General features: G+C 34.8%; 1 protein-coding gene across 1 annotated transcript in view; it reads right to left on the bottom strand.

The window, feature by feature from the left end:
• Nucleotides 1-854: 854 nt before the first annotated feature.
• LOC142351505 (3'-5' RNA helicase YTHDC2-like) overlaps nucleotides 855-17,004 on the bottom strand; it is a 31,466-nt gene continuing 15,316 nt past the window's right edge. Inside the window, exons 6-10 of the mRNA XM_075403603.1 lie at nucleotides 11,877-12,219; nucleotides 9,370-9,644; nucleotides 5,166-5,231; nucleotides 3,170-3,384; nucleotides 855-1,045 (exon numbers count right to left, since the gene is read on the bottom strand). Coding sequence (XP_075259718.1) covers nucleotides 855-1,045; nucleotides 3,170-3,384; nucleotides 5,166-5,231; nucleotides 9,370-9,644; nucleotides 11,877-12,219 — 1,090 coding nt within the window. The remainder of the gene's footprint in view (nucleotides 1,046-3,169; nucleotides 3,385-5,165; nucleotides 5,232-9,369; nucleotides 9,645-11,876; nucleotides 12,220-17,004) is intronic.

Raw genomic sequence — 17,004 nt, 5'->3', positions numbered from 1 at the left:
TTGTAGATATAGATAATTTCTGAGTTGAAACTCAAAATAAATTTTGCATTTTTGATAATCAACGAGTAAAGTTAGCAAAAAACGGCAAAGTTTTAACTACAAGGCACTCTCTGCGGACTCTGAAGTAGAAATAGCCCCCCTCTGAGTCTACAAAGATTGTATGAGTGTTGTTTGGGGGTGTACTGTAGACAAATTTAATCAAAGTGGACTAAAGTAGCTTATTTCGTGCTGTTGTTGATGAAAAAGGCTAAATTTTGAAATGTTTATCCAGATTTTTTGACCAAAAAATTAAATCAAAACAATCAAAAATGCTTGTTCGTCTTCAAAAATAAAATCAACGACACTATTCTTAAAAATTATAACAAATTTTAGCAAAATTGACGAAAATTTAGGCAAAAATTCCGGAAAATGTGAATAAAAACAACGTGAATTCACTCTTCTTTTCTCAGAAGTTTAAGCCTCGATAACTCCCTGTAGAAAACGAAAATTAAAGAAATCTTTTTAATTCCATATTCTACGCTGGACGAGCTTTCTAATGATACCAGTCTCAACTCTCTACGATGAATATATCGAGCGGCGAAAATTCACGGAACAAAAAAAAACCCAGTTGAGTATATAGTTCCTCCCCCCTCAAGAGGGTCGGAACAATAATTGATTTCAGTGGACAAGAACACAAACTTACATAAAAGAGCTTCTCTTAATGAGGCCATTTTTTTTCTCATGGAAAACTATTTTCGCCTATAATGGCTTCGTAGGACCTTTGAACGAGAAATTGGGCGGGTCAAAACATGATGAGTTGTGATTTTAGTTTGCCAAGTCAATCAAATGGTGGACTTTTTTATTTCTCAATACTTCTAAATGATGGAAAAATCAGCTATTATGGATGATTTCACGAACAAATCGCGTTTGATAGAATCGACACACACAAACCTTTGATCTGAGAATGCTTCATTGAAATCTGGTTTACGGAGAAGGCAGTCCCTGAGTTCCACAACTTCCAAGTAGCTCGAGAGAAAGACAAGACACGTGACAGACTCATCGTGACCTTCAAGTAAAACACATAATTAATAAGTAGATAGATAAACATACCCGGCAGATTGCCGGAAAATAGCCGCCGTTGATTCCCATAACTCTATTGGGATTGAAAGAAAAGAAAATATGAACAAAAATTGATTTTTGTACAAAAACATTTTAAAGTGCGATTAATTTTGATGTCATTTCGTAGTTGAACACTCCTATCTCTCAGTGAGAGGCTACAGGGTCTAGTATGAATACCAATAAGCCCAATAAGCATTATAGATAGCAACTAAAACTTATGAGAACAAAGTTCAAGTACCGCGCATCTAAAAATGGGCTTTATAGGTTTATCCCGTTTCTATTTCTGACTTTGATTTTTTTTATACTGACTCTCTTCATTTTTAATTGCTTTGCTGAGCAGCTGCTGTTTAAAAGGACTTTGAGCAGAATGACAGAAGAGTGAAACTAGCCTAGAGAAGTCAGAAAGATTTCACGCAAAATGTCGAAAAAGCGGCAAAATGGGTAAAGCGAAAAAAAGTTCGACGAAGTAAAAAAATAGGAGCGCTATAAGAGCCGGCTGAGAAGATGAGGGCGGCTATTAAAAACAGTATGAATGCACAAGAATGAAGCCTTAATTCGTTCTCAATTTGCTCACTTTCAGAGCTAAGAGGACCAAATTTTTTGTTGTGTCATAAGGTAATAAATAAGCAACAAAACAATAGCTGCCATAGTCCCCGAGAATGCTTACAAGTCAGTTTTTTAAAAAATATCTCAAAACCAGTCGGGGGACCCAAAAACGTTTTTGTTGTAGAAGGGCGTCACCGCACTCGTCTTTTAGAAAAACCACCCATTTTAACGCCCCAAAGTTAGTGAGAACTACTTACTAAACACATTACCGATTAACATCTGAAGAATTGCTCTCAAACGACTAGTGGGAGCTCGAATCTATTGCAGCCTGCTTCAGTTGGGGGGGGTAACTGAAATAACTAAGGGGGCGTCAAATGACATCATTAGTGGTTATTATATACCACTATGACCACTAATAAAATTTCCAGTAAAAAATCACTGCAATTTCGGCGCTTTCTTAATTTGAATTTTAGTAGTGAACTGCCGCCACCTGAGTTCAATTGTTGACACTGGTAAATGAGAGCAAAAATTAAATCACGCAAAACGAAAAAATCAAGGGCGTAAAAGTTGATCGAAAAGTCAAAACGGTTAGGCAAAAATTTTGCATAAAAAAAGACCAACAAACACGTTTACAATAATTGCTTTAAACTTCCTTCGAGAGCAATTAAAAAGGAAGCCGAGTGACTACAGCAGCATCTCATTTGATTGAATCAGAGCCTTAAAAATTACAGATTACTAATTTTTATCAATTTTTTCTAAAATGAGTTTAAAAAACCTAAAACTAGCCTGAGATCCTTTGATCAATTCGTAGACTAGTACAGCTGAAGCAAAATTACAATAGAAGTCTTGCAACTTTTTTAGCATTTTATCGATTTCCAGCAGAGCCTTTTGAGATACTTTTGGTATACATTTGTTGAGATTTTTTTAATCCTGTCAGTAAGTTCGAGAAACCGGTTTAGATTGGCAATTATCAAAATATATATTTCCCAGTACACCAATACCAATAACAAAACGAGTCACCGATTAAAAATCGATATAAAATCGAGTCGAAATACTTTCATTAACATCATTTTTCTTTCTCTGAAAGCAAAACATCGTCAAGTTCGCAAGATGAAGAAATGGTCATACGAAAAAACTGACAGACGAAAAGTGGGTAGTACGAAAACCGAATACAAAAAGACCAAGAGGACCAATATAATTGCTGACACTTCGTTTGAGAGCAATTAATAATCAAGGACGAAATTGCGAACCAAAAAGTAGTTCTTGATTATTAATTGTAGTCCTAGTAGATTAAAATCAAAGCTAACTTGTCCTGTTTTATAATAGGACGCACTAAAAACAAGAATTTCTTCAAAACATCTCTCTGCAAAAGCGTTACAGGTTTCTAATAAAATACTGTATTTACGTTGTGATCTAATTACTGGTTTCAGTTGAGTTACTGGCTTTTTTCGATATTTTGCAAGAAGATACTCACTCCTGCAATCCAGCATTAAAGGCAATGAATGATATTAACTTTGGTACAAACCTAGACTGTTCTGCCTCGCTGCTGCGCTCTCAGTTTTTGGCTCTAAAAGAATTTGGGAAATGATGTCAGCAATCAGATTTTTATTAACTCTTTTCTCCCCGTGAGCATCAAAGTATGTTCGCATTAACTCCAAATCCTCTTCCTGTAGTTGACCTAGTTGCCTCGCTTGTCTGAGCAGCTCGTTGTGTTTGGGTTCTCCCAGACCGTGTTGTACTCTAAACAACGATAAACTTTCTGAGCAGCTGAGAGATTGCCAGTTTGAGAAGTGATCCCAAGGTGGCCCGAGTGTAGAATGGGGCTTCCATCTTTAGGACATGGAACCTATAATCTCACGCAACGCAAGCACAAACAAGCCGACAACTAGCAAACATAAATGACTAAGTCGAATGAATTGTTCTCAAACGAGAGGTGGCGAGGGGGTCAAATAAATGTAGTGTGCTTCAGCAGGGAGTATGGCTTCACTAGCTACTTTAAAATGATGGTCACAAACTCACGCCATAGAAAGTAAATGCTCAATAGGCTACTGAGTGAACAAAATGGATTTTCAAGTTTCTGAAATGTAAGAAATATAGACTAGGTGAAAAACTGAGGCTCTCATTCACTGAAAAACTTTTGACCAATTTTCCATCAGTTAAAAATTTCAAACAATTTGGGAGGTAGACGTAAGGTTCTTTCTTTAATATGTCCCACAATTGGGTGGAAAGGTCATTGTGGTGAGTGATTCAAAAACCGAATTGACAGTTCTTGACAAAGATACCATATGCGGAACACACTGTGATGGATGTGTAGTAAAAAAAAAGTTTTAAAAAACTTGAAGTTCTTTTAACCGTGCAAGACGCACGCAAGACTAAAGTTAACATAAACCATGTGGCCATCAAAACTGAGGCCTGATGAAAAATTTTAATTTGACTTTTAGCAAAGAACTGCCGCCTCTTGAGTTTAGCTGCGGACACCTTCGAATGATAGATAAACTAATAGCACGCAAAAAGAAAACGTCAAGGGCGTAAAAGTCAATCGGAAAATCAAAACGGTCAAGCGAAAACGTTGCAAAAAAGAATAACGCTTTTTCAATAATTCGGTCAAACTTCGTTTGAGGACAATTAAAAATCACTAAAATTCCGCTTAAGATGTCATATTGTCAAACAGAAAAAGATTGTATCTATAAGTCTACTATTTGCTAAGATTATTCAAAACTGTTGCCAAACCAACAAATACTTATTAAGATAATAGAAAAACTTTTTAGGGCGAAAAAGTTAGATTTAAAACAAAGAATTTGCTTATAAATTTCTGAAGCGCTTTCCAATGATACCACTTTTGATTCACTACGCGAGAAATATCGATCTGATGAAAACGACATTGAAAAATACCAAAATCTCAAACCAATTTTATGGAGACGTCAAAAACTCCATCAGTTTACCTTCACACCTTGAAACCAAGTCGCTTCTCAGCAGTTCGGTCAACTCAGCAATTGCATAGTTTTGAGCACAGTAAGACTTTTAGAGCGCAGCTCAGCAAATTCATGCCCTCGGGGTTTACCAAATCCCGTTTCCAAAGCAAAAAGTCACAAAATTTGTTGGTCAGTAGAAAAGGCGCCACACAAAAAACTCGTACCACAAAAAAGCCGTAAAATCAGCAGAAATATTAATTGCTATGAACTTTGCTTGAGAGCATTAATAATACTTTTGCATATGTATTTTTTTAAAAAAAGTTAATCAGCAGTAGATGAAATTGGCAAGTGGAGAGGGGGCTGGCTATAAGCAGGAGGTGATAAAACACTAAATCCACAAACTCTAAATAGGTCAATTTTAACTTTTTTCACATTTTATTTTACTAATCTGGCGTTGCAGCCAGGCGGTAATTTATCTGCTGCCATTCTATCAATAGTAGGAAACAAACAAACAAACACAAATTGATTAATTATTGCCTAGACCAACTGAAGACTAAGTTATAGTACGGTAGAATTGGGATACAAATAAATTAGAATTGCTCTACTTACATGAATCGTTTCAATATGTTTGCAACATCCTCTTTCCTAAAGTAGTGGGCCCATTTGTATGACAGCCTGGAAACAACAAAAACATTTTGTGTGAAGAATGAATGTGCATTTTCGCACTAATAAAGGTTAGTCTACGGAATTAGCCTCATAAGACAATTAAAATCAACATATACTATTATAAAAAACGGTAACAACTATCAATTAGAGCCACACAATGTGTCCTGTTTTTTGACCCTTTTCTCTTAACCTCCTATAATTTAATCCCGATTTTTCAATTCCTAGATTACTTAACACGCCCTTAATTCAACGCACATTCCGTTGTTTTTTTCGTATTCTAGCAAACTTCCCGAAATCAGCGACAATGCAAAAGTTACCGAACAAACTGCCGTTCCTTCGTCGCTAATTCCGGCAGCGAATTCTAGCGCCAATAGCACTGCGAAAATCGGCGACTAATCTCTCAAATCGCGTCTCTAATTTTTGCACCAATTTGTATCATTTCTTTGCCATCTCAGTGCTTACGTTTTAGTAACTAAATATCTTTAAATTGATAATTATTTAAAAATGGTTTATTAATTAACCCGGCTTAATTATTTTATAAAAATCCCAAAGTTAAAACAAACCTTCTGAAAAAATTCTGTCGACATCAAACAAGAACCAATTAAACTTGCCGCCAGTATTCGCACACTTTAAAATGCAAAAACTAGCGACCTACATGCCAATATTTGAGCGAATCACGATTTTTCGCGCTCGCTTACGTTCCAGATCTCAAAATATGTGCCTAAAAACATGCATAAAACAGCGATTTGCCGAGTACATATACTCAAGCAAATATGCTTTTTGCAAAGTAATGCATCTTCTCGACAATCTTTTTAATGGATCAAATGTTGAATATATTAGGTGAGCAAGATTTATTGACAAACCAAGGAAAGTCAACTTTCCATGCATGCGCATAGTATAAAAAAAAACCTAGCCGACTAACGTCTGGCGAATTGCTCTCAAAGGACCGCCGAGCGGTTGGCTTCGCCAGTAGCTACCCACTGTTTATTGAGGCTAGCTTTAGCTTGATTCGACTCTGCAACTTTTAGTTTTCTAGCTTTGTTAGTAAAGAAATCAAACAAAAAACTGACATTTTAAAAATTTGCAAACTTTTGAAAAATTTTGAAAATCGCAAATTTTAACAAAATTTTGCTAAAATTCAAAATTTTAAAATCTTCAAAACCATTTCACTGTCTCAAGAGACTATCCAGTATCCCTATTTCAAGCTTTAAATATTTTCAGTGGCTCATAAAGATCCATACACTTGGAACATGATAACAACTTTCCGAATTAAATTTAATTAAGAAAATGCTAAAGCTGAGGTCATTAAAAAATTGAAAACCTTTTCTTTAACGCTAGAAACTATGCAAAAGTTTATTATCAAATCTTGGAAGAGGTCCCTAGGACCCTGGTGCCCGATAATGATAAAAATGATTTAAAAATTCAAAAACATTAAAAAAACTTGAAAAAATTGCATTCTTTTTTTAAAAAGTGCTGATATTAAAATCTTGAAAAACATTCCATTGCTTCTAGAAGCTATGCAGTAACCTTTAATCAAACCCTAGAGGAAGTTATGTGGTTCTTGAGGCTGGATAAACCAAAAAGACGAAAAATTTCAAAAAATACTTGAAACCTGCTAAAATTTGTAATAAGATGAAAACTAATCCAGGGCCAAAAAACATTATCCAGTAAATTATTATCAAACACTAGCCGAGATTTTCTGTTAAGCTGAGAAATCTGAATGATGACGAAAAATGTCAAAATAAATTGAAAAAAAAACTGCAAGTTCTAAAAAAAATGCAAAAATTCGCGGTGTTGAAATCTTGAAAAACATTTCATTACACTTAGAAACTATACAGTAACCTACTGTCAAAACCTAAAGGAGAAAACCTGGCTCTTGAGACTGGAGAAACCTAAAAACCGACAAAAAATTTTCAAAAAACTTGAAAAAGTAAAAATTTTATCAAAAAAATTGCTAAAATTTGTCACATTAAAAAAATGAAAGCTATTCCATGGCAAATAAAATTTTTTCAGTTATCAAATCAGTTATTAAAACTTATTATCAAATCCTTACGGACATTTTCTGGCCCCAGCGTCTGGAAGAACGTGAATAATGAAAAATGAATGTTGAAAAAAATTGAAAAAATTTGCACGTTTTGTCAAAAAAATGCTACAATTCGTGATGTTAAAAAGCTGAAAACATTCCAATACCACTAGAAACTATGCAGTAACCTATTGAAAAACACCAGAGGAGGTTCCTTGACACCAAGGGCGGAAAAACTCAAAAAAGGAAAAATTTTCAAAAAGCTTGCAAACAAATTGTGAAAATTAGTATAAAAATTGGGTGTTTTTAGCGATGGGTTGTTCGTCAGTAGCTACGGGGGGGGGGGTGTGGGGGGTGCATTGGATGGCTGATGGGGAGGTAGGGCGTTGGGCAACAGCGGGATGAGCGCGCAACAGTTTGGTGGGGGGTGGGGGAAAAAGTGGCTGGGGTCAACAGTATGGGTGTCTTCAACCTCTAAGAACCGCCCTTCACACCATAAGTATAAGTCTCCAAAACAGTTTGAGCTCAAACAGAGCTGAAAGACTCTACGAGCATTTAATTCCCAATGGGCGCTACCTGTTTATCCCGTTATGAGGACGAAAAGTCAAAAGCGTCAGACGAAAAATCGCTCAAGCGAAAAAATAGCAAAAAAGACCGACAGGACTAATTTAATTGCTACAAAAAATTCGTCCTTTCATTGTAAGGCTGATATGTTATGTTTTGATTGAAAAACCTGTATGTGTTTGCTGTCTCGATTAGCTGCTCTCTAATAACCTTCATTTAGAGTGATACACACCCATTTGACCTAATCTCTTTGAATGAAAGTAAATTAAAGTCAATTTCAAAGTGAGGACGTCATTTTACGCTCCTTAGGTTAATTGCATGATAACATTGCATGATACGCTCCTTAGGTTAATTAAATATTTGAGAAATTAAGCACAAAAATGCATTTCCAATGCCCTATTTTTTAATATGATGACGCTCCTTCGCATCAATAAAAGTTTTCGGGCAATTGCTTCCACTAAAATGAGTGAGAGGCACTGAAGTCGTCAAATAGTCCAGATCTGAATCCAAACTAAAACTTATGTACCATTTTTTTCAAGCGGCTATTACAAAAGTTTTTTGGAAAATTAGAAAGGAAACGTCTGGAATTTTGGAAAAAATTGATGCAAATACAATGAGGAACTTGCATGGAAACTAAATAAACGCTGAAAGAAAGTTTAAGGTGTAATAAAGCGTTGCTAGAGAACTGATTTGAACTCAAAAAGTAATTTATTTTGATGCTTCAGACGTTTTTAAAAGAATCCTCAGGTTTGCGTAGCTTCTTGTTACCATAGTCTAACATGAATATTTTCTGATCAGCAAAAAGCTCAGATAAAAACAGTTGAATGGTAATATTGAATCAGAAACAAAGGGCAGAAATCCAAACGCTTACACCCAACAACAGCCGATAACCCGTAATCAGCCGATAAGCAAATATCTTACACATCAAAAATTTATACAGAGATGTACATGACTTTTTATATCCGCTTAATATACCCATGCGTGGTGTTAATGAACAGTTGAGATATTTATCAGTTGAGCTATTGGGTAGCTAAGTTCACCAGACTACTCCTATTTGACACTCCTTATTCGTGGTGTCACTCTTTTGAATCTCTTAGTAACTCGATACGCCAAAAAGCAGACGTCTAAGTATATTTTAGAAGAAAATCTTAGTGGCCTGAGGGTTTGGTGCCCTGACACTAGGGTGCTTGGACTCGAGTGCTGCGCACAATGACCGAGAGGGGTAAGATTTTGTTCTAACGCTCTTAGAGTATCAAAGGGTACAAAATTTTTGAATTTCATTTGAAATTAAGGTTACGAGAACAGTCGGTTTTCTAGTGGTTTGATTCAAGTGTCAAAAGTTAAATTTCCAACTAAGTTTATTTTTTGCCCTAAACTTAGTGTCCTAAATTGGGACACTACGTTTACGGCAAAAAAGTTTGAGACTTTTACTTCCTTAAGTCAGTTCAATCTTTCAAACTAAGCTCTCTGCCTCGAAGTTTTAGTTACCGATGAAAGCGCACCCAGGGTTCTCTAATATACACCTAAAATACGTTTAGAGAGATGAGTTATCATGCTTACCATGCGTTAGCTGCGCACGAGGACTCAAAATTCACACTCAGTGTCAACAGTTCCTCCACGATGCTGACCAGACCTCTAGAAGCTGCGATCTCACAGAAGGTCATGCCAGAATGAGAGTGGACAAAGTCACAAGGCACCTCTCGCTTCTCGATAAATATGGATCTGAGCTGAGCGAGAGAGTCAGTGGACGTGAGTGGACTATTGCTCCAAATGTCGAACAAAAGACAGTCAACTGTGTGACGCAGACCGTTAGTGACACCATCGTAAAAATTATCCTAAAATGTTTTAACAAATAAAATAACATTTTGTATACCCAGGTTTACAAATAGTACAAACATGGCTGATTGCCAGAAAAGCCGCAATAGCTTCGTAAATCTGCAGTCTCAAAAAGATTTAAAAAAACAGACCAAAAAAGGAATTTCTTCCATTCAATAAATGTTGAGATGTTATATTTGGATTAACAATCTACATAATTTATTGGTGCTTCTATTAGCTGATATTAGAAAGCCTTCATTTAGAGTGACACATACTCACTTGACCTTATTTATTTTAATTAAAGTAAAGAAAAGTCAACTTGAGAGTGAGGCAGTCATTTCTGAGAATGATGTAAGTCATGTGTGGTCAAAAACTTCATTACGCGAATGAACAAAAACCCAGCTCCACTAAAAATGATAAGATGATTCACACACTCAAATTAGTCAACATTGCATGAACGAATGAACAAAAGTAGATTGAAGTGATTGAAGTCATATGACAAAAACAAAAATCTTCACGACGAAATAAAACATAACAGCTCAAGAGTCCTGATACAATTCAAAAAATTTTCATTGACTAAACACAAAAAACTAGACCTAGATTGTGCGATTGAAAAATGAAAAGCATTGAAAAAAATAGATATAAAATACATCAAAAACAGTAAAAACCAATATCAAAATGCCGCAAGTGAACAGAAAACCACTAGCGAGAAAGTGAAATTCTGTCAAACACCATTTTCTGACACTACTTTGACATGAGAGCAAAAAGCGCCACAAAACCACTCGATTTTTGCTTCTTGTTCTTGTTTTGACGTGACCAAAATCATCATTTGAATTTGACTCAAAAAATCATGAAAAATTGTTTATAGAACTTAAAACGTGACAGCACACCAAAACAATTCAAATTCTCTGAAAAGTCAAAAAACGCAGAAAGACAAGTCCTCACATCCAATCGAATCTAGTTCCAGATTGGACAATTAATAGATTCGGAAAACCATCTAAAGAGATTCGGAAAAAAAAAATTGAAAAAAAGTAAACAAATCAAAGTCAAATTGCTGCAGGTGAACAAAAAATCAATAGCGAGAATGTGAGTTTCTGTTCAAACATCATTTTCTCACACTACTTTAAAATCCGAGTAAAAAATTAACGCCGCAAAAAATCGAGTTTTCGCTTCTTTTTCTGTTTTGGCGTGACCACAACTACTACTTCAATTTGGGGGCCTAGGATTCTAGACGAAAGCTCAATTAGTCAAATCAAAATTTGTAGCCATTAGGCGAAAATTTTCAAAGACCTTTCTGTGGAAATTTGGCGAAAGCCATTATAACACTTAAAGACGGTACCTAAAAATCAGCGTAACGCTTGTCTAAACGAGTAAATGATGTAAATGAGTTGATAAAATTTATGTCAAACATTTTTATACCCTTCTAGAGTATCCGAGAAGAGAATTTTGTTAAAGGTCACTACGGAAAGATGATAGAGAAAAATATTGGCACAACTGTGGGATAAAACTAAATTGAGACACTGCAAATTTACCTTATTAAAAACCCCTTTTATGTGTCTTTTGTAAGCTATTATCAAGTTAAGTTAATTGTTAGGAACAACTTTGCAGTCTCAAGCGTATTTTGAAGTACCGTCTCTAAGTGATTTATTTGGGTTTCGCCAAAGATGCACAAAATGTGAGCTAAAAATTTTCGCCTAATGTCTACAAAAATTGGCTTTACCTAATCGAGCTTTCGCCTAATATCCCATCCCCCAATTTGTCTTCAAAAATCGTCAAAATGTGTGAATATATCTTAAAAAAGACAGCACCCTAATACAATTCAAATCCTGTGGAATTGCAAAAAAACCAATTAAGGCCAGTAATAGCCCCAGATATCGCTTTGCGGCTATTAAAATGGAAGAGGGCCGACTACGCTTCAAAGAATTTCCCAAAAGAATACACCTTTGTCGTATAAATAAATTCCCAAATTTCTCAATAGGACATTACAAAATGAACTGTTTTCTGATGCATGAGCACTTTCTCAAAATGAATGGCGTTCATTTTCTCAAAATGAACGGATGCGTGAGCATACTCTAAATGCAGAACCGTTCTCTAAATTCTATTTTTGTAATTTATCTAAAACTCGGTTTTAAGGATATTCTAGCTACACCTCTCCCGTTATGAAACGGTCGAGTCTGCCTGACATCAGAGGGTCAAAAGTAATAAAAATCAGTGTTTCACGATGCCTACCGGAGACCAGCAAAAATGCTTACCACTTCAACAGTTGATTTCGGCATTGCACATCCAAAACCAGTGCCACCACCAGATGCGATATCTGGTATCGAGATTGAAGCAGTACCAGATAATTCACTTGCTGTATTTCTATTGGAATACAATTCTTCTCTCAATTCACTGCCACTTATAGCGGAGGAGCTTCCCGTCGATGTTGCGATGTTGATGTTGTTGGTAGGCAACTGCTGCATTAGGACATCTTTGTTTCGTTTTAGCTCCAACTCGTATCTCAATTCCACCCACTGTTTAGTCACGTGGGCCCATTCGTCCGACAGTTGCGAAATCACTCGTTGCCTTTTCATCTCAATCGAGTCAAAATTTAACCTACAATCAATACCAATAAATCGGGCTCGTACATGATTGCTTTCGCAGAGATTGTTCTAATCACCCACGATGCAATCTTACAATAGCACATTTTTGGGGAAAATATAATCTACTGTCGTCGGAAGAATTGCTCTCGAACGAACGACTGGCGAAGGATTGGCTTTGGTTGTAGTTAGCTTAAGGGGTCAGGTAAGTGGGAAATTGCCCTTTAAATCAAAAAGTTCTGCTTACGCAGCAGTTGCAGTGAACCGTAACTTTAGAGCCTGCTAAGGCCACACAGCTACTCAGCACCCTCGGTTTATAGGTTTACAAGTTTAACCAGTTTTTTTTAAAGTAAAGTCAAATTTGTCAGTGCGAAAAAAAACATTCTAGAACAGATACGACAAGCAGAAGTTTGAATAAAAAGAAAATAACATTAACTACTTTAATAAGGCGGTCCACCTTCCGATCTAAGATCAGCCACCAAACTTCGCAAAATTCGCCTGCTAAGAGCGTTGTAAAAATCCCGTTCAAGTTGTTCAGTGTAAAATGGCCGACGAATTTGAATTAACATTGTTTTTCAATTTCATCTCAAAAACCGTTGACTATCTTGAACACCAACCTCGCCCATCACTTCTAATTGAATAAAGTGAATACAAACTAATAATTGAACAAGGCGGCTCGTTAATGTGCGTTCGCACATGATGTTCCGACCCGAGCTCATCTACATTTTTGACTTAATTGTCAACCAAATGAAGAGATAACAAAAATAGATGTTTGACTTTAAAAAACACAATACAAAACGTAAATACTAATTCAATTACATAATGCCATTTCTCATTACAGCGCTCACGAGATCTACCAATAAAAAGACTACAAGAAAAAACAGCGAACAACAAAATATGCAAAAACAAAATTTTCACGGCAGAAACCCAATATATAATTTTAAAAGCACCTAGTAACAACGTCAAAATGCAATCAGATAAAGCCTTAACTCCACAAATTTAGTTTTTGCTAACTATACAGCAGATGTATGTTTTTCATGAAGAGATTAGGTAAAAAGTTGACATAGAAAAAAAAATGAGGTTAAAGTCAAAGATCAATCAACATTTCTTAAACCAAATAATTTCAAAAGTCTAAAAAAATCTTTAGCTTTTTAACAAAATAATTATTGATAAATTTACTAAAAAGTCCATATGAAACTGATGGGACCTGTCTTTGCTCAGAATAAACCATAGGAATAAACTAAATACGCAGAAAATCTCAAAAACACGAACAATTTACACAAAGACGCAGAAAATCTCAAAAAATTAAGAACAATAACATAAATTATTGAAGCCATTAAAATCATCAGCTATTATCTGAATTTTATTTATTTTTATTTCAGTTTACATTTATAGTCATTCAGCTAAATTTATACTAAAAGAGAAAAGAAGTTCGTTCATTTGGGCCACATTTGAAAATCATTGGGATCTGTTATTAGCTGAAAAAGCTAAAAGAAGAGAAAAAAGAAACACAAATACTCCACTCACAATATTTTTTATGAAAACGCATAATGTCCACCAAACAAAACATCAGTGACGACAAAGTATTAGTAGACAAACTGTTTTTTGAAATTCAAGGAATTGGGGTGGACTTCTCAATGACGAGAATAAGTTGACGAAAAGAACAAAAAAACTGAAAAGTTTGAAAAGTCTTTGAAGATGTATAATATCATAATTTTTAAGACTATTGGCTTTAAACTGACTGCTTCGGGTAACATCACTCATTACAGGTTTATGGGCTACATGACAGGCAACATTAAAGGTTTATGAGACCGATAAGAATTTTACGGCTACCTAAAAATAAAAAAAAAAGCAAAAACAGCAAACTCACAAAAATTAAGCGAGAAAAGTTTCAAAGCCATTAGAGAATGAACTTTTCAGTATAAAATCTTCTATTTTCAAGTAATTTTTTAACAGCAAGGTTATTGTTTCTATTGTTACAAAATGACTTGAAAAACAACAAATATAAACAAAGATATTAAAACCACGAAGTTTTTGAGAAAAGCCTTAGTATCAAAGACATTGAATTCAATTATTTTCAACGCAGTTAATTAAACACACTAAAATCTGCCTCGATGAAATAGCAATCATAGGTTTCATTCATGTGACATCAATAACTCATCACAATAAGTCGTATGGCAAAGAAAAATACATCAAAACCACTAAATTTTTGAGAAAACCCATAATATCAAAGTCATAAAACTCTACAGCTTTCAACGGAAGGCATTTAATACGCTAAATTATGCCTAGATTATGTGAAGACAAGGATGTTTGTCATTCAAAATTTATCAATAAGACATTACAACAAGTCATTGACTATGAAAACAACAACAAAAACAGGCAAAATCCAAAAGTTCGGTAGAAAATTGAAAGAAGAAAGTGTCGAAGCTATTTAAGCCATAAGCTTTTTTCTCTGAAAACTTTTCCAGCGATCCATTGAACGTCTTCACTAAGCCAATGGGAGCTATCAATATTAGGATAATGTAATACGATTTCAAAAGGAACCAAAATTACTAAAAAAAAAATCCAAAAATTATAAAAATTATAAAAACTCGTGCACCGAAGTAAAAAAACCAATAGTTAGAAGACAAAACCGCTAACTAGATAAATTGTTGTAGATGCAGAAAAAAAGCGGATCTGTCATTCCTGAGAGTGACTTACAATTCACGAAAATAAGTTTAAGATTTATGTTCAAAAAAAATTCGAAAAAAATATTTTTAAAGTCTTAACGGCCATTAATCTCAAAAGCTTTCATAGGAATTCAATGAATACGCCCAGCTATGCCACGATGTGAATACAAAGATGTTTATCATGCCTAGGTTATCAATAACACATCACAATATGTCTTATGACTATGAAAAAAAAACAACAAATACAGGCAAAAACCAAAATTTCTTTAGAAAAATGGGGAAAGTGTTGAAGCCAATTAAACCATATTTTTTTGTCAGGAAGTTTTATCTATGATCCTTTGGATGTCTTCACTAAAGGAAGATGTAGCCATCAATATTAGGATGACGTGATAAGATTTCAAAATGAACCAATAAAACGAAATGTCCAAAAAGTTTTTTAAAAAAATTTGAAATCTTTTGGCATTGAAGACGTATAACCAATAGTTATTTGATAAAGCCGCCAATGAGATTAACGTATGTTGCACTGGTATGAAGGACTTCAATCCTGTTTTACTGAGACGAACTTACAGTTCACAAAAATAAGTTTATGATTTAATAATTTTAAAAAAAATTTCGAAAATTTATTTTCAAAGTCTTAACAGCCATTAGCTGTCCACTCACAGCACTAGATAGGTTCACTTATTGCTCATTAGCAAATCTATTACACCTTTAGTCAAAAAGTTTATGCCATAGGATTATAAAACTTTAGTAAAACCTCAAAAAATAAATCAAAATTTCATATGAAATTACGAAATTTGAGATACGAATCCAAAAAAAACATGAGCGATCCCTTCGAAAAAAGTTTTTTGTTCATTGGGCTTCATTTGGTCGTAAAATAGGTTTGTCATTAACGGAATTGCGATATTAAAAGTGTCTAGTAGTCTCTAGGTGACTTCAAAAAACAAAAAAAAATTGCAAAATTTTCTAAAAAAAGAGCTCCCAAACCTAAATCGAATTTTTTTATATATTTAACTTCCCTCTAAGACTAGAACTAGTCTTTTTTCTCCTTTCGTCTATTAAAAACCTAAAATTGATTTACTTTTTGGAGTGAAATCTAGTTTTGAATTAAATTTTTCGTAGAAAAAACGTTAATTCGAACGAAAATTACTGTAAAAGTGGACAAAAGTGAACCAAATATCCAGTGTTCACATGAAACTTTAAACCTCGATAACTCCTCCAAAAAAACCAAATTCAACAAAATCTTTAATTTCGAATTTTTCGCTGGACGAGCTTTTTAATGATACCACGCACATTTCTCTACGATGAATATATCGGTCGGCCAAAATTCACGGAACAAAAAAAAAATTTGAGTATATAGTCCCCCCCAACAAGTGGGGTCGGAACAATAAAACTGTTTACATAAAGACGACTAACGTCCCGCTAATTTTTCTCAAACGACCGGCGATAGATTGGCGTCGGTTGTAGCAGGCTAGAGCTTAGTGATGCTAGCATTAGGGGGGGGGTGAACGGAGTTCGAGGGTAAAAGAGTGGGGGAGGCGGGCACACAATGGGGGTACGGTTGAGACTTAATTAGAGACTAGTCAGGTGTAAGGCTCTAAGAGAGCTGCTCAGCCATTTAATGCCCTCCAAGTTTTATCCCGTTATCAGGACGAAAAATTAAAAGGGTCAGAAAAACATTGTTCAAACAAAAATTCGCATTAAAAACGACTAATACATTTGTTATAAACTTCGTTTGAGTTCAATTAAAAACATTGAACAGCCCAGAGTTTTTTATCGACGTCCCGTTTACTTTTTTAAAATTACTTTTTTGTATTCCATTCAAGCGCCAGCCAGATCAACTAAAAAATACCTGATTGGTAGCGTCGTCTCAGTTACAAATCAGTCAAAGTACAGAAAACTGTTTTCTAATTTTTGGATAGATAATTGAACAAACAAGGAGTAAATCGAAGTCAGTCAATCAGGGAGTAAGATTTTGAGAAAATACATTTGCAACCTTCCTTTACCACTGATTTCCCCAAGTCACCTAGAATCAAAATGAATGTGAACCAAATTTAATTGAGCTAAAAAATAATAAGCTAAAAAATGACAACTATTTTGCACATCTGAACTCAACTAATAATATATCAAAATCA

The sequence above is a fragment of the Convolutriloba macropyga genome, chromosome 1 (genome assembly GCF_964194025.1).
Source record: "Convolutriloba macropyga chromosome 1, txConMacr16.3, whole genome shotgun sequence".
Classification (NCBI taxonomy): Eukaryota; Metazoa; Xenacoelomorpha; order Acoela; family Convolutidae; genus Convolutriloba; species Convolutriloba macropyga.
Note: the sequence above shows the minus strand (reverse complement) of the source record. Positions and strands in the feature narration are given on the sequence as shown.